This window comes from Cyprinus carpio, chromosome A10, assembly GCF_018340385.1.
Source record: "Cyprinus carpio isolate SPL01 chromosome A10, ASM1834038v1, whole genome shotgun sequence".
NCBI lineage: Eukaryota > Metazoa > Chordata > Actinopteri > Cypriniformes > Cyprinidae > Cyprinus > Cyprinus carpio.
Window position 1 is genome coordinate 9,226,762 of NC_056581.1, and position 26,298 is coordinate 9,253,059.

The 26,298-nt window shown below is 36.3% G+C and overlaps 1 protein-coding gene across 2 annotated transcripts; it reads left to right on the forward strand.

Moving 5' to 3' along the window:
- Positions 1–666: 666 nt before the first annotated feature.
- On the forward strand, positions 667–25,090 carry LOC109097667 (metabotropic glutamate receptor 5-like). 2 transcript variants are annotated; one of them, XM_042765065.1, is made up of 9 exons: positions 667–847; positions 2,078–3,056; positions 7,457–7,706; positions 13,984–14,219; positions 15,752–15,998; positions 16,207–16,375; positions 17,189–17,315; positions 20,239–21,178; positions 23,238–25,090. In XM_042765065.1, exons 2-9 carry the CDS (start codon positions 2,288–2,290, stop codon positions 24,118–24,120), a joined length of 3,621 nt encoding a protein of 1,206 aa, XP_042620999.1. In that variant the 5' UTR covers positions 667–847; positions 2,078–2,287; the 3' UTR covers positions 24,121–25,090. The 2 variants fall into 2 exon arrangements, with proteins under 2 accessions (XP_042620999.1, XP_042621000.1); XM_042765066.1 differs by having other exon boundaries at positions 685–847; positions 2,341–3,056.
- Positions 25,091–26,298: the final 1,208 nt, after the last annotated feature.

Sequence of the window (26,298 nt, forward strand, 5' to 3'; positions counted from 1 at the left end):
TGTCAGATGGACTGGACACCACCCTGAAACTGTCAACACTTACTCTGTAAGTTTGTTTTTCACTTACAATATCATCAACTTTTAGTTTAAAAGGGAATCACTTTAATAGTTTTATTATTTTTATTTAGTGATATTAATAATAAAACTAAATGTAAAGTATGAGTTATTTCTGGTTTGCTGTTGATGTAGGGGTACGTGAGAATAAACGTAAAACAAAAAGGTGAGAAGTAGCACTAATCTGTAATAAAGAATCTAATATTCTGAGTTTCCAGGTGATGGCGCTGTGCCCGTATGACTAGAGGTAAGTGGTCAGAAGTATGTATCAGCGCTGCTACTATCGCTGAAAAAAATACTTAAGGGAAAAGAATTCCAATAAAAGCGTTTTCTAGTCAGTGAAATACCAGATTGTCGAACCTTTACAACTTTTTCATTCTGACCTTTAATTTAAAAAATATTTATCTCAACCAATCCTTACAACACATAGGGCGGGTACTCCAATAAAAAATAAATATCCTTGTAACGTTAGTTTTTAAAACATATCTTAGAGGTTTATGTTAACAAAAACGTCTAATGATCAACATCTACTGACAAAAAAAATGTATTTAAAAAATAGGTTTACACCTTTCTGTTACTTTTCTTTTTTGAGTAACAGATTACTTCGGTATGGTTTCATCGTCGTAATGGACTGCGAGAACGAGATGTAAATATAAAAAAAAAGAAGAAGAAGAAAGTCACGTGACGCGCGAGAGAATTGTCACTGAAGTGAACGCGCATCGCACGCGCTCCTGCACCCAGAGACACTTCGGTTGTGAGAGCAGGAGCAATGGACCAAATTACCGACCGAACGGTAAGTTGTGTTATCATTGCTGTATCTATTATTGTTAACGATGGTATTCAACACTTTTTCAACAGAAGTCTAATGCCTCACGCTTAAGTTCATGGTCATGTTTTTGTTGATTTGAACGGTCGTATGCTTTATTTGCCCAGTTCCCAAGAAACGTTATGTGTTATGGCGATATATGAAGTGGTATTTCTTCACATTATTGCCATTCATTGATTCAAATTCACTAGTTTGTGTTTGACGCTTCAGACTGTATTTCAGCACCACGGAGAGCTCAGACGGCAGCGAATGCTTCTTGGATCTTGTAACTTTTATGTTTGGCACCCTTTTCAGTTAATAAAGTAATTAATTTCTCTCTAACTTCTTGTTTAAATTAACAATCACATAGATAAAATAATGTAAAACTTCTAAGAAAAGAAACACATCAACCATAGCACGCGTTCTATGCAGTATGTATTTCTCTGTAATGTTAAATAGCTGTTGGTTTTTCACGGATCCAGTTGAACAGAATGCATTTTATAAGTTTTTGTCCAACAATTTTGTGTTAGAAGAATTCAGAGTTTTCTTCCAAGTTGGAAAACTGAATATATGCAGTGCTGCTGTTTAAAAATTCATCATAACGTTAGTTCCTTTTAAGTCAGAGCAAAACCAATCAATAGAGGAACATAAATAGTGTGTCTATGTACCAATACCAACTCTGCATTTTGAGCACAGAGGTGAGTATGAAGGATCAATCTTATTAAATATACATGAGGTTCTGTGTTCATACAGGGGGTTTTCTATCAGTCTGTTGCACCTGAAAGTAGTATAAATTATGGATAGACACCAATAACAATCCCCAAATCCCTCTCCCATGTTTTCTTGGCATGATATGATTTCCCCGAGTGATCTGTAAAAGTATAAGATATTGCCCTCAGACCCTGTAAACGAAAGGAAACAGCACAATATGTTTTATGATATAATGGCTCTCTTATAAGTAACCAAAATCATTCTGGGGAACTTTGCATTTATCTCTCTAAACTGTGTAACTCATTTTAATTAAATTAATAATTTATTTACATTAATGGAAAGAGGTTAAAGAGGCCATGTAAATATTCAGTGGCTGCAAATCTGCATAAGATCATTATATTCCGGGTCTCTGTGTTGTGCAAAATCTCTGAGGTTTTGATTCTGAATGAATACATAAATCAGAATCAATACATATTTTAAGATTTACATGCTCTTTGTTTCTAACAGGTCATTGTTAATGATGCATCTCATTACTGAGATCTGCCAAGCACAAGAACTTCTTCATGTGGATTTCAACTCTGTTTTCCTCCTGATCTCGAGATATTTAGAGGGAGGCAGAAAAATCCTCACACTTTAGAATAAGACGTTGCCCTGGCGACAGCTCATCCTTATCACGAATCTCACAAATATGCACCTCTGTGATTCAGTGGGAGGTTGATGATCTCCAAGGATATTGTTCTGAAGATTTCTGCTTCTTTTGACTCTTTCAGATGCCCTGAGGAACCTACCAGGAACGAGGAAATGGGGATTTTACATTTTCTGGTGTTTGTGCTGCTCGGAGACAGATTGGGTCCTACACGTTCAGACATTTTAGCGAAGGCCCAGGCCAGCGAGCGACGTGTCTTGGCACACATTCCCGGTGACATCATTATCGGGGCTCTTTTCTCCGTCCATCATCAGCCACCAGCCGATAAGGTTCACGAACGCAAGTGCGGCGCTGTACGTGAGCAGTATGGCATCCAGCGGGTGGAGGCCATGATGCACACCCTGGACCGCATCAACGCGGACCCGCACATCCTACCCAACATCACACTGGGCTGCGAGATCAGAGACTCCTGCTGGCATTCGGCTGTGGCTCTGGAGCAGAGCATCGAGTTCATCCGTGACACTCTAGTTTCAGCCGAGGAGGAAGAAGGCATGTCTAAGTGTTCAGCTGAAGGTGGAGGGACTCCCGTAAAAGGGAAGAAGCCCATTGTGGGGCTGATCGGGCCCGGATCCAGTTCTGTGGCCATCCAGGTTCAGAATCTACTTCAGCTCTTCAACATTCCCCAGATTGCATATTCGGCAACTAGTATGGATCTCAGTGATAAGGCTTTGTACAAGTACTTTATGAGGGTGGTGCCCTCTGACGCCCAGCAGGCCAGAGCAATGGTGGACATCGTCAAAAAATACAACTGGACCTATGTATCTGCCATTCACACTGAAGGTATGTGATTTCTCGCCTCAGGGAAACATATTTTCTTCATGGTTATTATGAGATTTTCCACAGTAAGAAGAGAAAAGTTTCTTAAAAGAGCTAAATTTGCCATGAAACACTTTATCTTTTTTTTTTTTTTTTTTAGTTCTGGAGGTTTAATTTCTTCCTTTCATTAGTATTTCACAAAAGTCTTCCAGTGAGAAAGGCAGATCTCCACCAGCACGTAACACTATTTTTTAAAGTGGTAAATCTTCCACGTTTTCAAAGTGAGAGATTTTTCAGAGGGATTTTATTAGGTGATAATGTATCATTCTGTCTGTTGCGGTTCACCTTTATCTTGGCCTAAACAGCTAAATCTCTTTATTATTCATAGAGGGAAATGTCACATCTTTTAAGGAGTCCTCATAAAGAGTTTATGTCTCTGATGCAGCATATGCCACGTGTAGTCAAGATGGCATCTGCTAATCATTTTTATGTACTTGTTTATTAAAATACACTTGGTAACAAAAGATGTAACACCATTTAAACTGCATTAAGTCAAGACTTTATATCTTGAATGTGCATAACAATGTTATTTTAGTATCACTGAGGTATTATTATTGTTCTTATTAGTATTTAAAGTAAGTTTTTTATATATATTTCTCTTTTTTTAGTTACGTTTTAGCAGTTGTGCTGTGTTTTTGTTATTTTTTGTTTTTAAAATATTGAAATATATAGGTTTAATTTATTTTTATTTCAGTTTTAGTTGTTTTAAAATACCAAGATATATCAGTATATCAACTAAATAAAAATGAGAAATTCTGCCTTGGCAATTAGCTGAAAATAAAATAAGTTTATATATATATATTATAAAAAGTTTTTTGTCTTTTTCAGTTGACATTTATTTTATATCATGGACCACAAATTATTTTATGCTTTTAATTTTTGTTAAATGTTAAATATTATCCTGGGTGGAAAGTTTACTGAACAAATTACAAACTCAAGCAGTATAAATAATTTTTCAAGTAACAATAAATGTTGTTTATGGTTTTAGTTTTCGATAACTATTAAATATTAACAATGATGCATAGTTTACTGAATATTACAAACTCAAACGGTTTAGCTAGAAGATTGATGACCTCACATCACAGACAGGTGTTAATTTAATTGTAGTTAAATATGGAGCCCACCCCAGTTTTCACCCACATAAAGAACAAGGAGCTGTGAAATACTCCATAATGTTGATTCATCTGCTTGCGTATTCTGTAGCTCTATTTGTATCATATCATAATTTGACATTTGTCATTTGTGGGCTCATTTGTGAGCTCTATTGATAAAATAGGCCAAATGTTTGTAGTCACATTTGATTTGACTTGTGTTTAACCAGCTTCTCAATCAACATGCTAAACACCAGTGGAGAAAAGGAGTTTTTGCCTAGTTATAAAAATTGCCAGTGAAATTACTAAAGAAGAATGTTAAAGGGATAGTTCACCCAAAAATTCAAATTCTGTCATTAATTATCCATCCTCATGTCATTCCAAACCCGTAAGACCTCTGTTCATCTTCGGAACACAAATTAAGATATTTTGATGGAATCTGAGAGCTCTCTGACCTTCCCATAAACTGCAAGGGTACTACCACAATCAACGTCCAGAAACATAGCAAGGAGATCAGTAAAATAATCAGTGTGACATCAGGGGTTCAACCGTAATTTTACGAAGCTACGAGAATACTTTTTGTGCGCAAAAAAAAAAAAAAAAAAAAAACTTTATTCAATTTTTTTTCCAATTTTGGGTTAACTATCCCTTTAATGAAAGCTGTGTGTATAATAGTGAGATTTACTGTCTATTTATGAAAATATATTTTATTGGAGGTATTGAAATGCAAAAGTTTCCTTTCAAACAAAAACCATTCAGACGATGTGTCAAGCAGCATCATACCTTTCTGCAGATTTGTCTATCTATTGTTTCATCATGTTCAAAAGTGTCTTTGATGTTTGAAAATAGCCCCATGATGCTTTGCATACAGCGTACACAGAGTGAATGGTTGATAGACACGCTTACATATTGTGTTGCTGCTGTGCTTTTGTTTTGGCCTTTTTTGGCCTCATGACAGGCCATAGAACAAACAGAAATCATTAGCTGAAAGGCGATCATGATGATAATTTACATCTTTAGCTCTGTTTTCAGTGTCTGTGGGCGTTTAATGAATTTTCCTGTTTGAGTGAACACACTGTTTAAAGACTTGTCGCTTGTGCAGCGTCTGTCTCTCTATAGGAGGGATAGAGACAGTCGAGGTCATCAAAATATCTCCGTTATTGTGTGCAGAGGTCATTTTACCACATTTGTTATATTTTCTTGTGATCCACCTATTGAATTGCAGGACCACTTGTTTTCTGCCCTTTATCATTGAAATACCAGTAAAATATTATGTAACTCTATTTTTTTTTTTAATTATATATCCATTTTTATCTGAGACAGAAGGCTCTAGTGAAGTTTGAGTGCAGCAAGGGAATTAATTCACAGAACTGGCACAGAGGAATGGAGTGAAAGATTTGAAGATCTTCCCTGAGGAGAGAGATTAGAGATGAAGTCATGCGCATTTGGAAGTACACTTCTCAAATCATGAAGAATGAGATGCAATTGATAGTCAAGTTTTTGCATAGGATATGCTCTTAGATTTTATTAATTACCCCTTGATTATTTACACAATGTCAATAAAAAAACAGGATGCTGAATTCAGTAAATATTGCTCAGTAAAAGCTTTATTTTTTATTTTTTTCTAGAGTAAGACAAAGCACAAAACATCACGGAATCCATCAAATTCATTGCTAATTCTTAATGATGACTGTTTTTTTGTTTTCCCATCAAAAGTGATCAGAAAAATTATTAATGGAGGGTCATGTCATTAATTTGTATCTGTTAGTTCAAAGTTAGATATCGGTTACAAAACAATATGTGACCCTGGACCACAAAACCAGTCTTAAGTCGCTGGGGTATATTTTTAGCAATAGCCAAAAAAACATTGTATGGGTCAAAATTATCGATTTTTCTTTTATGCCAAAAAGTAAAGATCATGTTCCATGAAGATATTTTGTAAATTTTCTACTGTAAATATATCAAAACTTAATTTTTGATTAGTAATATGCTTTGCTAAGAATTCATTTGGACAACTTTAAAGGCCAATTTCTCAGTATTCTGATTTTTTTGCACCCTCAGATTCCAGATGTTCAGATAGTTGTATCTCGGCCAAATATTGTCATATCCTAACAAACCATACATCAAAAGCTTGTCTATTCAGCTTTCAGATAAATAAATCTATATTTTTAAAATTGACACTTAAGAAGTTTTGTGGTCAAGGGTCACATATTTAAAGTAGTTAAAGTGTTTTGTAGTTACAGTCAGACTTAATATTATTATTTCACATTTTATTATTAAAACACTAGTTTGGGGTTTGCTAAGATTTCTTATGCTTACCAATGCTGCATTTGTTTGATTAAAAATACAGCAAAAACAGTGATATTATGAAATTTGATTAGAATGTAAAGTAACTGTTTTCTGTTTTAATATATTTTCAGCACTGTTACTTCACTCTTCAGTGTCACATGATCCTTCAGAAATCATTCTAATAATAAACAGTAGTATAAATTATTAAAATATTGAGACTATATGATGGGTACATCACAATGCACTGCATACCAGGAATAACCAATATCTGCTGCATTTTTAGCAAAAGCCTTCCATGTTTTTTTTTTTTTTGGTACAGTTCTTCAAATCTCTCATGTCAGGATGAATAGCAATGGACATTTCTCACCTTGCAGACCTGGTGTTAAGTGTTTTCCTCTGGGACATGTTGGTGGCGGGGGTCTCAGTGACCTTACAGTTCACAAATCACCTCTGCCAAATTTAAACCTGCAACCAGACTGTGAACCACTATGCTCACTCCTAATTTTTTTTTTTTTTTTTTTTTTTGCAAAGCTCCATCACTGGAATGATCTTGTGAATGTTGTTTAAATCCTCATAATCTCAGGTGTAAGTAAGATCTTTGTGCATTGATTTGGAAAAACGTGAAAGTAGATTTATTTGTGTTCGTGTTTGTTTGCTCTTTATCAAGACATCGTTGCAACTGTGTCAAATTCGTACCTCATAAAATGTGTGAAGACTGGGAACATTCCTCACACAAAAGTAGGTGACCTGATTTTTATGTAAATTGGGGGAGTTTACCCCTGACGCTTTGTGAAAAAGGGGCACCATAGCCAGTTTTTCGTTAGTTTTCTAAGCATGAAAAAGTTCAGTCTATTTTTATTTTTTACTAAATGTATCGAGGAAGCAGAGCACAGAACATGGACACTTTTATGGAATATAAAATTCAATTCAAACGTCTTAATTCAATTTACTTTCAGTTCATTCTCATCATCTCTCAATCTTCAGGGAACTACGGTGAGAGTGGAATGGAGGCCTTCAAAGACATGGCGGCAAAGGAGGGCATCTGTATCGCCCACTCTGACAAGATCTACAGCAATGCTGGAGAACAGAGTTTTGACCGTCTTCTTGATAAGCTCAGAAGCCACCTGCCCAAAGCTCGAGTGGTGGCGTGCTTCTGCGAGGGCATGACCGTACGTGGCATCCTCAAGGCCATGAGACGCCGCCGCCTAGTTGGAGAGTTTCTGCTGGTTGGCAGGTGAGTTACCCAAAAACATGGACTCTATGCACATGAATTTATATTTTTGCCAGACATTTCTTATCAAAGCCACGGCAAGAAAACACTCCTGAAATTGTGCCTGTGAGCTGTGGCAAGCACTCATGGCAGGTTTAGAAAACAATTTTTTTTTTCTCTCAAAGTGTAGGTTTTGTAAGCTTACTGTACATCTAACACTTACTTCTGCAGAAAAAAACAACTATGCAGCATACAGCAGACGGAGGGTAGTTGCCACATGTTTTACTCCAGTGACCATTTCTCAAGAGTATAATTTGTTTGGTGTATATTTGTTTTTTTTAAATTTTATATTCTGTTTACTTAGATGCATATACCATAGAGTCTTGACTATCCAATTAATATACGTGTATTATAATGCTACTGCGTTAGGCTAACCGAGACTTGTCATTTGCACTTACATATTGTTGCTCTTTTGTTAGGTTTGATTGCTTCTATTGTCCTTATTTATAAGTCGCTTTGAAAAGCTTCTGCTAAATGACTAAATAAATGTATTAGTAAATGTAAATGTAATATTTTTCTCTGCAAGTTTAGGTATTAGGTAGGATTAGGGATGTAGAAAATGATCATGCAGAATATTCTCCCCAAAAATTGAATTACAGAATTACAGTAAAAGAAAAAGAGGAAATATAAGTTGAAAAATATGAAACTATTGTTTTAACTAACATTTAACTTAATGCATCATTTGTATAAAATGATGCACATGTGAAAATTTGCCCTGACCACACATTGAGAACCTTAGAGTAAACTTACTTCAAAAGTGTTTGGACTTTTGATTCAAAACCTTATTGAGGTGAGGTGTACCTCATATAATGTCTTCCCTGTGTGACATCCAGGCCCAGTCACCTGTGTCTTCTGTATCTTTTTACTGCATATTATCTTGTGGTCAATTTTTTCTTTTTTTTTTTTTTGTGGGTCAGATAGGGCCACGCCATCAGCCAATTCTGTAGATATTTCAAAGATACCATTTGAATGTCCACCCACGCATGTTGATCATCATCTGCAACTCTTTGCTTGTATGTGTTTGTGTGTGTATGTGTGTGTGTGAGAGAGAGAGAGAGACAGAGAGAGACAAAATCAGGATGGATCAAAACATGGAAGCAAGGCTCATCTTTCTGTGTGTTATCATCACAAATGTTGCCATCACCATCATTATCATCACCATCACAGTCATCCACTGCTGAAGCCAGGTATGTGATTTCTGTTCGTTTCAGTGATAGGGACTTGATTCATGTTATGATAATGTCTCCTCTTGATTAAGCCTGTTGATTACTGTTGTTGGATCTGATTTTACAGATGGTACAAATGGTTTCTTAAACACTCTTACACGCATAAACTTTACCAGTAGCTCCTCTTCCCATCTAAGAAAGACTAATTCACCATTCAATGACTGACAAAAAAGATAATTGTATATGACATATCCGGTGAGAAGAATATTTTAAGAGTTGGCATCGACATCTTGAAAAATCTGCACATGCTATTCATAGTGTCAAATGAAATAAGAAATGATTCTTCTCATTTTTAATCTCCTGGAGTGTGACATCTAAATTACCTATTTTTAGCTTTACCCCCAGTTCAGTTCTGGCTGTTCCATTAATAAATCGCTTGTGGATGTTACGGACTGAAATAATGTATTATGTCTTTGAGATATTAAACTAAGAATAATCCCTCCAATTTCTGCTTCTGTTCAGGAGCTCTTCAGTTGGATAATTAGACGTTCGCTCATTGGTGGCCGCGAGGACTGTTTTATAAACTCTTAGATGTGAAGTTAAAATGCTTTCTCTTATATGAGTTTTATTTACAGAGACAACTATGCTGTTGGGAGTGTTTGAGAGAAGTGCACACTTCCCCTTTAAAGGGATACTCCACCCTAAAATGAAAATTTTGTCATTATTCACTTACCCCCATGTCGTTCCAAACCCGTAAAAGCTCTGTTTGTCTTCGGAACACAATTTAAGATATTTTGGATGAAAACCTGGAGCCTTGAGACTGTCCCATAGACTGCCAAATAAATAACAGTGTTAAGGTTCATAAAAGGTATGAAAGTCTTTGTCAGAATACTCCATCTGCCATCAGACGTGCAATCTGGGTTATATGAAGCGACAGGAACACTTTTTGTAAGCGAAGAAATTAAAAATAACGACTTTATTCAATAATTCCTTTGTCAACCGTCTCCTCTGTGTCACTCCATATCATTGTATGCTGTGTATGCTCTTCTGTATCCTCTGCGCCACAAGGATGCTCTGTTTTCTTTCAAATCAAAGCTAAATACATGTAGAAACAGCCCATCCTTGTGGCGTGGATGACACAGAAGAGCATACAGTGATATGGGGGGACACAGAGGAGACTGTTGACAAAGGAATTATTGAATAAAGTCATTATCTTTGTTTTCTAAGCTTACAAAAAGTGTTCCTGTCGCTTCATATAACCCAGATTGCACGTCTGATGGCAGATGGAGTATTCTGACGATGACTTTTCATACCTTTTATGGACCTTGACACTGTTATTTATTTGGCAGTCTATGGGACAGTCACAGGCCTCCAGGTTTTCATCCAAAATATCTTAAATTGTGTTCCGAAGACAAATGGAGCTTTTATGGGTTTGGAACGACATGGTGATTAAAGTAAGTGATTAATGACAAAATGTTCATTTTGGGGTGGAGTAACCCTTTAAGCATGAGCTTACAATAAATTGAATGGATAAGAACATCTTCTGCTAAATTGAAATGAGAGGGGAAAATACAGTTACAAATATCGGTCCATCAATGGTAACCCTAAAACGGTAACATGCAACTTTACTGGTTTTATTCAACAAAATATTGTGAAACATATGGCAAATAAATAGCATTTGTTGGTGTAAATCTGATATTATTTTCTGTGCTTAATACAGCAGCTTCCGTGTGTGTGTGTCATTCCTCTGTGGGCTAATTGTTAACAGATTAAAACTGTGATTCATGTAGATTCCAAAACGTGAAATGCCCACACACATATTTTTTTGCAAAACACTGATATATAAAGCATAAAAACTTTTCATTATTTATTTATTCATTTATTTATATTTAAAATTCAATTAAAAAAATCACCAATTTAGGTTTCAAAATGTTTGGGAGAAAACATTTGTTTATGCTTTTGTTTTTTAAGCATGAGCTATTAATATTTCTTCTTTTCTAAAGAAACATTTTTGTGAGGTTTTGAATTTTATCCATCTGTAATTTATGAAGTGCACTCTTTAAATAATTTTTTGGGTGTTTTTCCAGTGCCCAAACTTATTTAAAATTATTTTGAGATCAGCTCTTTTAAATAACTTTATAACCAGATGACATTAAACTGCGTGCATCTGGAAAATCTTTGTTTTAGTGAAGTTTAACAGGTTGGTTGATTTGCAATGTGGTAGGGGCCTATATTTTGCTTATTTGTGTAGTTTCTGAATATTTGAAGAGGATCTATTTCAGAAAATGGTGTCAAGGTCTTTATTCTGGGCCTCTGGGCATTCCACACAGCCTGGATGTGCTGAGAGAAGATGCCATGTTTATGGGGGTGCCAGTGTGTGTGTGTGTGTGTGTGTGTGTGTGTGTGTGTGTGTGTGTGTGTGTGTGTATGCGTGGGTGAGGTGTGTTTGTGTGTGCATGAGTGGATGACCGAGTTTGTGTGTGTGCTTGTTTGATGAGGTGTCAGACACCAGCTCCAGGGAAGGTAGCCGGATGTTGTTGTTGTTGTTATTTTTTTTTTCCTTTGGTTCAGTGAGAATATGGCCATTGTGTCTCTGTTCCAGTTTCTAGATCTCTATGTGACTAAAAGTGATAAAGTGTCTCAAAACATTTTAAAAACTCTATGTGCTTTCTTTGGTATATCGGTTGCTTTCTGATTTCATTCAAACTCATAATGCCCCACATATGCATGTTTGCTTTATTGGCATTAATTAATTGATAAAAAATATATATATACATATGTGTGTGTTTGTCTGTTTGTTTGCCTATATATAGTCGCCAAAATATATTTCTATATATATAAAATATGCATTATCAAAAGTCCAATCTTCTAATTTATAATAGATTTTATTTAAACTTTCAAATGCCAAAATATATTACAAAATGTACTTCAAGGGGCAGGAAAATATGTTAGAATATTAATTTACCAGCATTAAAACATTTGGTAAATATATTTTGGACAGTATAAATAAAAATCTTAAAGGTCTGCAAAGCCAGTGGTTGTTTTGTAGGCAAACATCAATGCCTTGAATTTTAGGCTTTTTTAATTTTAAAAAATTAAAAATATTGTTACCAAAAGTTGTTTGTCAACATCCACTCTCAGCAGCCTATTGACAGCCATGGAAACAGTGATGTCCAGGCTCCTCTGTCTCACAACTGAATGACTTTCAATTATTTACTAATGAGCAGTTTGCAGACTGTGGCCAGCCATCTGTCTCTAGAGTGTGAGGACAGTATTGTATTGTGTTGTATTATCTGTCAAAATGTTTATCAGTGAAGTGTGCACAAGAACTGATCCATTGCTGATGAGGGCTGATCTGACTCCCCCCGCCAGGGATGGATAAAAATGTAACCTAACTTATTTGTCAGTTTTACTTTGTAGCTTCTTTGCAGTATTTGTTGGTATAAATCTTATATTATTTTCTGTGCTTAATACAGCAGCTTCCCACATAAACGAGAGTGTGTGTTATTCCTCTGACTGTGGGCTTATTGTTAACAGATTAAAACTGTGATTCGTGTAGATTCCAAAATGTGAAACGCCCACACACATATTTTTTGTGGAAAAAAAATTATGCATATTAACTTTTATTTTTAATTATCACTTAATCCAGATTTAGTGTTTTTATGCTGTAAAAGCTGACCACATCTGGGTGAATTAAAAAAGGTAACACTTTGCAATAAGAGTAATAAAAGTACTGATATATTGTTGCTTTTTTGTTGGTTTGATTGCTTCTATTGTCCTTTGGATAAAAGCGTCTGCTAAATGGTTAGCCTAAATATAAATGTAATGTAAATGTAAACATTAGTTAATGAATTAACTAACATTAACTACTGAACAACATTTTTGTTTCAATATATATTCATCTTTGTTAACAGTTAATAAAAATACAACTGTTCATTGTTAGTTGATGTTAGCTCAGGTCCATTAAATAATTTTAACAGGTACAACGTTTTGATTTTAATAGTATATTAGTAAATGATAGAATTAACCTTGACTAAGATTAATACATGTTTTAGAAGTATTTTTATTGCTATTTCATGTTAACTGATGTAGTTAACTAATGTGAAAAATGAAACTTTTTATAGAGTGTTACATAAACAAAAAAATCTAAAATTTTCTTTAACATCTTTGGGTGCCGACACAAGTAAATCACTTAATCAGTATTTTGAACCGATTCATTCAAACTAACAATTTGCACGTTTTCTACTAAGGTTTAAATAAGTTGTACTGATAAAATATCTCTCTTTTAGTGCTCTCATAGTACAAAGAACAAGTGAGAAATTTCCTACTCGTTGCTAATATCGGCATATCAATTGCATATAGCAAATATTCGCCCAACTGTAATTTTGCAGTATGTTTTAATATGCTGTAAAATACTGTCAGACATCTTTTTAAAGGCAGTGGCGCCTCCTCTTCTTCATCATTTTTGTCTTTCTTTTTTTTTTTTTTTTTTTTTAAGTTTTCCTGCAGCAGCAGTGGGCAGAAGGAGGCTGACCTGCTGGGGTCAGTGTGTGGGTTTACTGAGCTGAGCTCTTTTCCATGAGATGATTCAAGCTGCTACAAACATGCTCCTGCTATGCTATTGCTTTTGCCTCCAAGGACAAGTTATGAAAGCCTCTCCTTACCTACCATGAGAACAAAAATGATACCTCCCACACTCTGCTGAGTTGTGTAACATTTAGCGGTATGAGTTTAGGAAGTGTTCGAGAACATATAGATGGAGTGATGCCCTAAAGTGTCGTTTTTTTTGTGTTTGTATGAAAAGGGTATTAAAGAGAAGGCAAGACTCGTCTGTTGTCATCCAAGCGAAGCCTTGGAGCACATACATCTCACGGAGAGGTTTATTATGAGTCTGTCACTGTACTGTCGATTTGAAATACTGGCCAGCTGTGTCCTCAAGACCTAATTCATAGAGTAACCTGGTCATAACTATGGGCTTTGCCTGTTATGTGGGTCAGTTTGGACTGGGAGGCTCAAGGGAGTTTGTTCTATAAAAAAGCCATTCATTACTCACTTGTCTCTTGCACACTTTGCAGCGACGGTTGGGCAGACCGCTATGATGTCACTGACGGCTTCCAGAGGGAGGCAGCGGGGGGGATTACTATCAAGCTGCAGTCTGCTTACGTCACGTGGTTTGATGATTACTACCTGAACCTGCAGCCGGATACGAACCTCCGGGACCCCTGGTTCCCTGAGTTCTGGCAGCACCGCTTTCAGTGCCGGCTGAAGGGACATCCTCAAGAGAGCACCAAATACAACAGGACCTGCACCAGTGAGTGGAAGATGATCTCACATGATCTCCCATGTCACACCCACAGCTTACACGATTTTAGGGCAATTTATCTGGATGTCTGTCTTTTCATCAGTTCATCCATTCATTCGTCTATCCATCAATCCATCTATTTATCTATCTTCATCCATCCAACCAGACACCTATCTGTCCTTTCATCAATTCAGTCATCCATCCATTAAACTATACATCTTTTTATCAGTGTGTCCATCTCTCCATCCATCCATGCACCTATCAGTTTAACTCTTCATTCAACTGTTTACTCATTCATCCATCCATTCAACTATGCATCTATCTATCCATCAATCCATAATTTGTCAATTAATCTATTCATTCATTCATACATCATAAATCCATCAATCTGTTGATCTGTTCATGTTTACATCCATTTGTTCTTCCAATACTTTGTCTCTTTTTTATCCATCCATCCATCTGTCAATCTTTAATTCCATCGTTCAGTCTATTTATTCATGTATACACCATATATTAATCTGTCAATATATTCATCCATCTATACATCTGTTTGTCTTTCCACTGCTTCATCTACCCATCCATACATCCAAATATCTATACATCAGTCTTCCATTCCATCAATTCATCTATTCATCATCCATCCATCCATTCAGTCACCCATCCCTCCCTCTCTCCATCTATCCATCCAATAATCTTTCATTCCATCATTCAATCTATTTATTCATGTATACATCATCCATCGATTAATCTGTCAATATACCCCTCCATCTATAAATTCAATTGTCTTTTCAGTACTTCATCTATCCATACATCCAAATATCTATATATCAGTCTTTCATTCCATCAATTCATCTATTCATCCTCAGTCTATCCATCATCTATCTATCCATTTGTCCTTCCACTACTTCATCTATTCGTCCATCTATCCATCTATCATTCCATAATTTCATCTATTCATTCATGTATACATCATCTGTCAATCTGTTAATCCATCATACTTCTATTTGTCCTTTCACTGCTTCATAAACCCGTCCATCCATCTATCCATCCATCTATCTGTTTATCCTTCCACTACTTCAAGTATTCGACCATCCATCCATCCATCCATCCATCCGTCATTCCATAATTTCATCTATTCATTCATGTATACATAATTCATCTGTCAATCTGTTTATCCATCATACATCCATTTGTCCTTTCACTGCTTCATCTGCCTATCCATCCATCCGTCTTTCATTCCATCAATTCATCTGTTCATTCAGGTACTCATAATTCATTTATCTAGCCATCCATTTGTCCTTCCACTACTTCATCTATTTATCCATTTGCCCATTTATTCAACTTCTAATAATGTATCTATAAATCAACAAAAATGAAATCAAAAGAATTGCATAATATCAGTGTATGCTGAGAAAAGCCCCTAAATGAAGATAGAGACATTACTGCAGCAGAGGAAAGCACTGAATAGATCATACAAAAAGAGACTTAAGAACCCAATATACTGTTTGTTTTATTGCTTGTTTTCACTATACGTCTCATAGAGAAAGAGTCGCTCCGACACCAGTACGCTCAGGACACGAAGATGGGCTTTGTGATCAATGCTATCTACTCAATGGCTTACGGACTGCACGCCATGCAGAAGTCTCTGTGTCCTGGCTACGCCGGCCTGTGTGAAGCCATGCGGCCAATTGATGGAGGTAAACTCTTAGAATTCCTCATGAGGACAAACTTCACTGGTGTCTCAGGAGAACTGGTGCTGTTTGATGAGAATGGAGACTCCCCGGGGAGGTAGGAATCTTTCATATTCTGCTCCATACACAAGTCAGAGTGTGCTTCTAAACTCCTTTTAAAGAGAATGAAAACAGTCTCTCGTTGATGTCATTGTGATTTTCAAAAATATCTTCCTTTAGACTGAATGACTTTATGAGCAAAACATGAATGACCCTGGGTTAACCGTTTCGCGCCTGTAACAGTGAATTTACGTATGTTTTTCTAGGTATGAAATCATGAACTTTAAACAAATGAGTGAGGAGGACTATAGCTACATCCACGTGGGCAGCTGGGACAACAGTGGGCTGAAGATGGATGACAAGGAGATTTGGGCCAACAGCAGTGCCATCATCAGATCAGTGTGCAGTGATCCTTGTGAAAAAGCTCAGATAAAGGTGAAAAAGGAATCATTTGAGAGGAAAATGTGTTATGTTTGTGGCCGGTAAGATTTTTTAATGTTTTTGAAAGATGACTTTTATGCTCACCAAGGCTGATTTGATCATTGTCTTTGATATTACTTTTTATCAATTTAATGCATCCTTCCTGAATAATAGTATTAATTTCTTAAAAAATATATATTGACCCCAAACTTTTGAATGGCAGCATATATTTTTTAACTATTAAGATGTAATATCCACGTTATTTTTCAACATGAAAATAAGCTGTTTTGTACAGCTAAAAATAGCTGGAAGCGGATGAGACCAGAAGCCAATCACATGAAATGTACAAATCGTCACACCTTCTCTTACGGGAAAAATAAGGTGGATAGACTTTTTTTGAAAAGCCTTAAACCAAAAATTTTGACCTGTTATCTCAAACCATGTATCTGAATGGGGAGAGATGTATTCTAAGCAATCAGACATGGAAATTTTTCATAGCAGATGATACATGTTTGAAAAAATCCCATTGATTTATACTGATACTGGAGCCTAAGCCATATTTAGAGAGCAGATTATCATATAAACTTTGAAGTAGAACGTTAAGCACCCACAAAACCTTAGCAACTACATGACAACCACTCAAAACACCTAAGTAACCACATAGCAATGCACTAAAAACCACTTAGAACACTGTAGCAACCGCATAGCAGTGCACTACAACCACCCACAACACTTTTGCATTGTGGTGGCAGCTTTGAGAGCTGAAGTATTTTCTTCACAGAAATCTATAGCTTACATAACTTGACCTCTCTGTTCTAACCACCTCAGGTTATCCGTAAGGGTGAGGTGAGCTGCTGCTGGACCTGCACTCCATGTAAAGAAAACGAGTTTGTGTTTGATGAATACACTTGTCGTATGTGCGAGCTTGGATCCTGGCCTACAGATGACCTCACAGGTGAATTTACATCCACCTTCAGAGCAAAATATAGTTCTTCTTGTAGTTCATCCAGATGTCATAACCATTGTTTACCCATGATCCTAAACTTCTTAGAGCAGCCACATAAGCTTGTCATCTCATACAGCAGTGTGTGATATAAGTATCTGGGTCACTGAATAACATAGGAGACCCATTTATCTCTTAGAGCGTTATTTGAAAATCTGGACCATGGCAACTTAATGCCAAAAACAGAGATTTGGACTTGGCGGGGGTCCCCATCAGAATGTTCCAGAATTGCTGTCAAGCGTAAGCCCTGAAGCAGCAGTCTCTCAGCATGTAGTGCATTACTTAGAGCCGAGGCCACTCTGCTGTTCACGCAAGAGCCTTAATGCCAATTTTCGACATTTAGTAGCAGTTAGTTTTGAGTTTGACTACCTGCAATTCTTTTTTAATTTAGTAGTTTTTGGATTTTATACCAGTGTTTACAGCATTTATGCACTGTACAAAGACTCTATAACAGAGATGGTGCACTTTTAGATAAATAAATAGGAGAAATTAATAGTTAAAACATCCAATCGCTTATTTAAGCTTAAATCATGCTAAAAACTGTATTTTTCAGGATTGTCCAATTAATGTGCATATGCTAATACTCATTTAAGAGCAAACAGTAACACTTTATAATAATCTTCAATACTTTAACATTAGTTAATGCATTAGATATCATGATGTATCAATGAGCGACATTAGTAATTAATAAATACATTTATTGATCTTGGTAAATGTTAATTTCTACATATGCATATGAACATGAATTTACAATAAAGAATAGTATATTCATAAATTAACATTAATCTAGATCAGGGTTTCCAAAACTGGGGATTCATGAAAAGCTAATAAATCATGAAATAATTCAAGACTGAGATTAAAATGAATAATTAATTAAAAAATTAAAACAAAATAAAAAATGTAAAACTTTCTTATATACTGAATATAATTAGTTTACCTGCATGTCATAAGACCATTAATGATATCAGATTACTGTAAACATGCAAATATGTTACATTAATGAAATATTAACTTATCTCAGGGAGTACTTAAAGAAAATATTTTAAGTCAAAGGTGTTAGGCTAACAAAAAGTTTGGGAATCCCTGATATATATTAATAAATGTAAAAATGGTTGGTCATTATGAGTGCATGATACATGCTTCTCTTAATTCAAACTAATTCTGCTGATTGACGAATTGAAACTTATTGTAAAGTGTTAACATTTATACTTGAATATGAGCATTAATGCATGTGCTTTAGCTGGACCAGCCTCAAAAATATTTTTTTAGTGCTTAAGAAGCACAACTTATGGTGCAGCTGGTATCATGTTTTATTCCTGATTGAAACATGTTACTGAATTGTAATGTTGACAAACATTTACAGAGATTTCAGAGCATGACTAAAAATAGCTGTCCAGGGGCATTACAAAGATGGCTGCCAAGTACGCCCACTTGCCCTAAAGGCACATTCACAAAAGCCTTTGATAATCATGGCTATCACTTTCCGGAGTAGCTCTTGGTGTTGCTAGTTTGTGAATTTGACCTGTAAAAACCAAACCTTCAGTGTTATCTGACCAACCTCATTAAAAGCTCTCCAAATCGAGATTCAGTTTCATCCTCATTCACTGTCTGTTGATGCAAATTGCACATGCTAAATATATCAGTGCTTGTTGTCAGCCTCTAATGCATAATGCATGGTGCTTGGTTGAACGGATGGTTTTGGTTGTTTTTGCACATTTTCTTTTTCTTTTTTTGCACAGTAGTTCTGCATAATAATGGATGTTCTCTGTACAGTTTTTAATGTCACACATCAGTGATTCTAAATAATCATAGACATGGGCACTATACAGAATAGCTAAATTATGATAAATATTTTTTGCACTGCACATAGATCTTAATGCGATATAATTGCAACCCCTGAAGTGGAAACATTTTATTTAAAGTTGCAGAGGTAACTAGCAGTGATGCCTTATTTCTAGGGCTCTTGAGTGATTCAAATGTTTAATCTAATTAATTACATGATTTATGTAATTAATTGCAAATTAATCGCTCATTAAATTTGACTGAGAATTTTTTCCCGATAAAAGATCATTTAAAGTCATTATTGTGTTAGATAAGAAAATAATTGAATAGACATTACACAAAGTAACTTTAGAAATAAATATTTTACAAAAATAAAATATTCAACATTGCACAACTGATGCTAATTAAGGGTTTTAAATATTGAAATATGAAATTATTAATAGAAAACTAAAACCGCCAGTAGTTTTTTTTCTTTCTTTCTTTTTTCTTTTCTTATTGGATTAGTCATTCAGTGACCCATCCAGTCTTTATGGATGGGTCACTGAATCATTGGCTCAATAAGTTCAAAAATGTGGATTCATTCAGTATCGAAACTGCTGTGTGTTGCTGAAAAAATGCAAAACCGTTCTGCTTTGTCTTTTTTGGGACAACCGTATTTCCTTTTGCAAAACTGAACAAAACAGACAATATTTTGTGTAAAATGTAACACTATATTACATTGTTTATTGAATTGTTGTATAAATTCAATTGCAATCATGCAGATATTTAAGGAAAAACATTCTTGCTTGTGTAATATTGCTAAACTACATAAAATTAAATATAAGACAAAAACCTATATGTGGGCATTTTGCCCTCATATCTTTAATTTTAGTGACATATAACTGCATTCTAATTGGCTACATCAAGCAGTCAGTCATCGACCTGCATCATGTTCACCACAAAATCAACTGCATGCAATGTAAGATTACGTACAGGTCTGGGACAGGGTGTTAAATGCATTAATAATTTGAACATTCTGTTTTTCCATAATAAATGTGTTAAATCAACAGGCCTAGTAATTACATTAATGTCTTTTCAAATTCATGTCCCTCAGGCTGTGAGCCAATCCCGGTGCAGTTCCTTCTGTGGGGAGATCCTGAGCCGATCGCCGCTGTGGCCTTCGCCTGCCTCGGCCTGCTCGCCACCATCTTCGTCACTTTAGTCTTCATCAGGTTCCACGATACGCCGGTGGTGAAGTCCTCCAGCAGAGAGCTGTGCTTCATCATCCTGGCTGGCATCTGTTTGGGGTACCTGTGTACGTTCTGCCTCATCGCCAAACCGCACGTGGCCTACTGTTACTTGCAGAGGTTGGGAATAGGGCTCTCGCCTGCCATGAGCTACTCAGCTCTGGTCACCAAAACCAATCGCATTGCTCGCATCCTTGCGGGCAGCAAGAAGAAGATCTGCACTAAGAAGCCTCGTTTCATGAGCGCCTGTGCCCAGCTGGTCATCGCCTTCATCCTGATCTTGATTCAGCTGGGCATCATCGTGGCGCTCTTCATCATGGAACCTCCGCAAGTGATCTACGACTATCCATCCATACGTGAGGTGCACCTCATCTGCAACACCACCACGCTCGGAGTGGTGGCACCGTTGGGCTACAACGGGCTGCTCATCCTCAGCTGCACCTTCTATGCCTTTAAGACCCGCAACGTCCCCGCCAATTTCAACGAGGCCAAATACATCGCATTCACCATGTACACCACCTGCATTATCTGGCTGGCTTTCGTGCCAATTTATTTCGGTTCAAACTACAAGATAATCACCATGTGTTTTTCCGTTAGTCTCAGCGCCACCACTGCGCTGTGCTGCATGTTTGTGCCCAAAGTCTACATCATGTTGGCCAAACCTGAGAGGAACGTACGCAGCGCTTTCACCACGTCGACGGTTGTGAGGATGCACGTGGGTGACGGGAAAGCTGCCTCGGCCGCTAGCCGGTCTAGCAGCTTGGCTAACCTGTTCAGACGACGATGCTCTGGCACAGACACAGTCAGGTCAGTATGAGGGCAGTGTTATTTTAGTATGATTTATATGCTATTATAGTTGTATGATTTTGTTTAATAATTTAATTTAGCTTATATTTTAATATTTTCAGTTTTAAAATTAATTTAAATTTTTAGTTGTTTTCTTATATGTATTTGTCATTTAAATTTGTAATTCATTTAAATTAATTCAGTGTTACTATTTAGGTATAATTTAAGTTCAGTGTTAGTTTTTATTTATTTCCAGTTAGAAATTTTCGTGATTTAGCCTAAAACTTCTTTCGGTTAGTTGCCAAAGCAACATTTAAGTTTTCATCTAATATTTATGTTTAATTATTCATTTTATGTATTAATATTTAATATATTTATATTTAGATTTCAATATGTCTTTATTTATATTATAATATTTATTTTAACATTAATATTTTCTTTTTATGTTGTATTTCAGCTTTTTTCTATTTCCAAAATTAGTTTTAGTTAATGATACCTTGTATGAGATGTTACAGAAAATGCTTGGTCATAATTTCAGAACTGAGATTGTTTTCTTCAGCTCTCTAAAGTTGAGAACTGACTAACATTTTTTTTTTCTTACTTTTTCCTTTATTCTTCTTTGAAATTCTTTGGTTTAATTGGATTCACACTGAATGAATTTAAGGATAATAAAGCATGACGTATCAATTATTTTTATGTCAGTTTTTAAAAAAATCCTTATTTTTACCTCTTTATAATAAGATGATGTGCAGTCACTGATCTCAATTGCAGAAGAAGCCGCTTCCAACAAAATAAATATATAAATTAATAAAGCTCACATTAAATCTGTTTATCTCTTCGTAATGCCTGCCAAAGGTTTGCTTTTGAGGATGAAAATGAGTTTAGACTGAAAATGAATCAACTACCCAAATGAGCTTATTTTAGAGCACATTAAAAAAAAGCCAGTATTCCCCTCGAAAGAGAAAAAAGAGCCCCAACCAATTACCCTGTATGCCTGTGAATCATTCCTGGAGCAACTCCAGAGTTATGCACATTTGGGTCGATGGGTCCCCAGGTGCATTAGGAGAACTGAAGTTAGAGATTTCCTGTCTGACGTACAGGATTGGATGAGGGTGGTAACAGCACTTGGAATGGGTGGATTGGGATGTCTAATGGCAGGGTCTATTCTCTCTTGCCTTTAAGCTGTGTTACACACTAGCAAGGGCGTAGCAGCAGTAGGGGGAAGGTCTCTCTTCACTGTTTTGAAAAAGGTGATTCTGTGGCCTGAATAAATCCATACTAAGTCCATGAATATAGTCTAAATTTCTGTGTTGGAAAGGCAGATAGTTTCTCAATTCAAATATGCTGGCATGTCCTTTAGCATCATTTACATGACAGTCAAGTCACTTACTATCATCACACAGAGGCATAAAACCCTCTATTTATTATTATTGTTATATTAACCAGGGGTCACCAAACTTCACTTCTTCTACTTGTATCGTTTGGTGATTATTATTAGTAGCAATATCAGCTTATATATATATATAATGTATGTATGTATGTATATTACTGAAATGTATATAGGTTCATTAACATAATTAACAATTAATACAGAAATACATACATTTTTGGTAAATGTTGAAGTCAATAAATAAATATATAGTATTTTAATATATTTTAAATATATATGGAGTTTAACATTTAATAGTAATTTTTTAATTTCTCTGTTAATTACATTATATTTTAGTAGTATTTTAATCAACAATTAGGTAATCGATTGGTGCATAAAAAAAAAAAAAAACACATACTATTTGCACTTCCAAAATGTATCAAAATATAAATGTATTCACTCACAAACGTAGTGAGTGAATACATTTATATTTTGATACAGTTGCAAGTGCGGATAGTGTACTGGATTTATTCTTTTTTGTTTTAAAGTAGTATTTTAATAAAACAAATTACATGTTATTAATATATATAATTTTTTTTTTTTTTTTATTTATCAGTAATTTGAATAAACATTTTAATGGAGTTTAACATGTGTATTTATGTATAATTAATCAATCAAATACAAATACAAAGTGCTGTTTTCTTTCAACAGTTCCAATGGTAAAACAGTAACCTGGGCACAGAATGAGAGAAGTTACAGGCCAAACCTGTGGAAGCGGATCTCAATCCACATTAAGAAAAAGGAAGAGGCCAACCAGACGGCCATTATTAAGCCCTTCTCAAAGGGCTGTGATCATCCGCCAGACACAGGGGTGAAGCTGGCATACGACGGGTCTCAGAAAAACCAGCGCTACCCTGTAACCTACTGCCCCCGGACCCCTTCGCCACTGCCAACCGTGTGCCAGCGGCCTTCGATGCAGAGGCGTGAAATGGAAGAGCGTGATGGTGAGCGCACATCAGTAGTGGCTATACCCTCATACCTGACGGAGCGCTTGCAGCACGGCAACCCACCCCAGACCTCCATCATGGATCAGATCAGCTGTGTGGTTAATCGATTCACGGCCAACATTAGTGAGCTCAACAATATGATGCTGCCTGGTTCACCGCCAGGAAAAGGCGTAAACGCCGCCGCCGCCCCAGTCCCCAGACCCTGCTCCCCTACTTTCCGTCTCCACCCGCAAGAAAGGCCGCATCCAAGCACTGTCACCACCTACGCTGACGTGGTGGCCACAGTGAACACCAACCCTCGCTCTGCGGTCGGTATCGCCGGGGGCATCATCGCCGGTGGGAGTAGCAGGGCTTCACCCGCCAGTCTTTTTGACAGCACCTACGACTCTTCGTGTGCGGTCAGGACCACTGATTTTGAGGATCTGGGTGCCTTGACACCACCTTCGCCATTTAGAGACTCCTCCGTGGACTCGATCAGCGAATCTCCCACATCGCCAGCCTCAGAGCTGCCATTGTGTGAGCCCTGCTCTCCAATATACGACCAGCTGGTGTTTCGGCACTACAGCCAGAGCTCCTCTTCACTCTGAGAGATTATTCAGAGCGCAGGAAGGAGACAGAGAGGCAGCTACTGAGATCATTCATCTGCTTAGATTGCAAAACCCAGCTGTAAATGTCAAGGAGTGTAAACTCTTAATATAGAAGCACTCTCTGAAGACGTTTTATGGTGCTTGGAATCCAGCCCGTCCTCAAAATCCCAATCTGCGTAGGGGAAGGCACTTCACCAAACTGCTTTTCAGATAATTAAGGATGTACTTGATATGCTCTCGTGCTCTGACAAGTTTATGGTCCTTCTTGGCAAGAAGTTACTGATGTTGGTCAGTTTGTGTTCTGCAAGTTTTCCTGGATTTAAAGCCACTAATAACATTCCAATGACGTCAATCTACACAGGTGTGAAAAATTACAAGACTTACGCTCCAGGATGTCATTTTTATCTCTCTTGTTGCCTGTCAGGATGTCCAGGATGTCTTGCACGGTTCTTCACATACAACAGAAGTGCAAACGGTTGAATGTAGGACCAAATTAAGCCCTTGAGTGCAAAGTAGTTTGTTTAAATATTGGTCATTTTTGTTATTTTCCTAGTTTAGAGGTTGCATGTTTTGCCACTTCCTATAACTTCATATAAAATAATATTTATTAGTATATTTTTCATAATAAATCAAATAGAAGGGATGTGAGGGCAGGTTTATTTAGATATTGAACAAATCTAACACTTTAATATAGACAGTATGTCTTTCAGATGAATGGGTATATTAATTTATTTGAACATGTCCCAGTATTACTTGAAATATTTAATAATAAATCACTTTCATTTGAAAGATGGAATTTGAGAAAATTATACAAACTAATAGGGTTCACTAATTGGGTTCAGTGAGATTTTTTGAAAGAAATTAATACTTTTATTCAGTAAGGATGCATTAAATTGACCAAAAGTGTCAGTAAAGACTATAACATTGTTTTTAAATCAAATAAATGCAGCTTTGGTGAGCATAAGAGACTTATTTTTAAAACTTTTAAAGTGCCCCTATTATGCCATTTTTACGGTTCCTAATATTGTTTCGGGAGTCTCCTACAATAGGATTACATGTATGCAAGGTCAAAAAATGCTTTTGTTTCCCAAAATATGCATTTAATATCACCTCATTTTCCAGCGATTCTCAAACGATTCGTTCGAAGCAGTTCAAAGATTCAGTCTCTCTAAACCCCTCCTTTCCGTGAGCCTGCTCTGCTCTAATTGGTCAAATGGCCTAGACAGTTGTGATTGGTCTAAGGCATACAGCGGTGTCGGAAACGATACGCCTAATTCAGTAGTTTGAATGCTCTATAAAAAATATAAACATCTATTATTTATCATACTTACAGGTTGTGATGCAGTGGAGCAGCTGGTCCAAATAAACAAGATACTGATCCATCTTTCAACAGCAAGCGTTTTGTGAATCCCGCATTGAACTCCCAGAGATTAGAGAAGCAGTCGTCAGTAGAATGACGTGTTTGTGGGTGGGGTCAAGTTGTTCGCGGCTAACGTGGAACAGGCGTGCATTATGCAAATGTGTTACCCAGTGACGTGTAGCTGTCACAGAAGTGTGACTCATTTCAGCTGTACAGAGTCGATTCTTTATTTTGGGAGACAATAACTTTATTTATCGTGCACTTTCAGCTTTACAACTTTGCAGATCGTTAACATTCACATACAGCTACATTACACACTGCATGAAAAGCAATATTGAAAATGGCATAATAGGGACACTTAAAAAAAAAAAAACTTACTGACCCCAAACATTTGAACAGTTATGTAAGTTAACAGGTTATACACAGAGCAATATATAATGCAGGGCCTATTCCAAAAATATAATTATTCCATTTGCAAATAATTTCCTTTTTTAATCCACTTAGGCTTTTGTTCCAAATCCATACATACAGAAGATGGGCCAAAAACAAAATTTGCATTGTTATTACACTGTGGACATGATTCTTACACACAGGGCATTATAGTTTTCATCGACAAAGCCTATAAACCACAAGAAAGTCTCCAATTAAAGATAGGATTTTTGTATGAACTTTATGAACTTATTTAAGTTGAACTGTTTAGACTTAATAGGAATGCACATTGTACCTAACAACAGACATCTATTCTTTTAATCAATGTGCAATATTCTTCTTGAATAGGTGTAATGTACTAAGGTCACATGTTTGCATGCAAAGCAGTG

Coding starts and splice junctions, on each gene's coding strand:
- LOC109097667 (XM_042765065.1), top strand. CDS start 2,288: ATGATCTCCAAGGATATTGTTCTGAAGATTTCTGCTTCTTTTGACTCT. Junction 17,316..20,238: donor GCCTACAGATGACCTCACAG/GTGAATTTACAT, acceptor CATGTCCCTCAG/GCTGTGAGCCAATCCCGGTG. Junction 21,179..23,237: donor TCTGGCACAGACACAGTCAG/GTCAGTATGAGG, acceptor TTCTTTCAACAG/TTCCAATGGTAAAACAGTAA.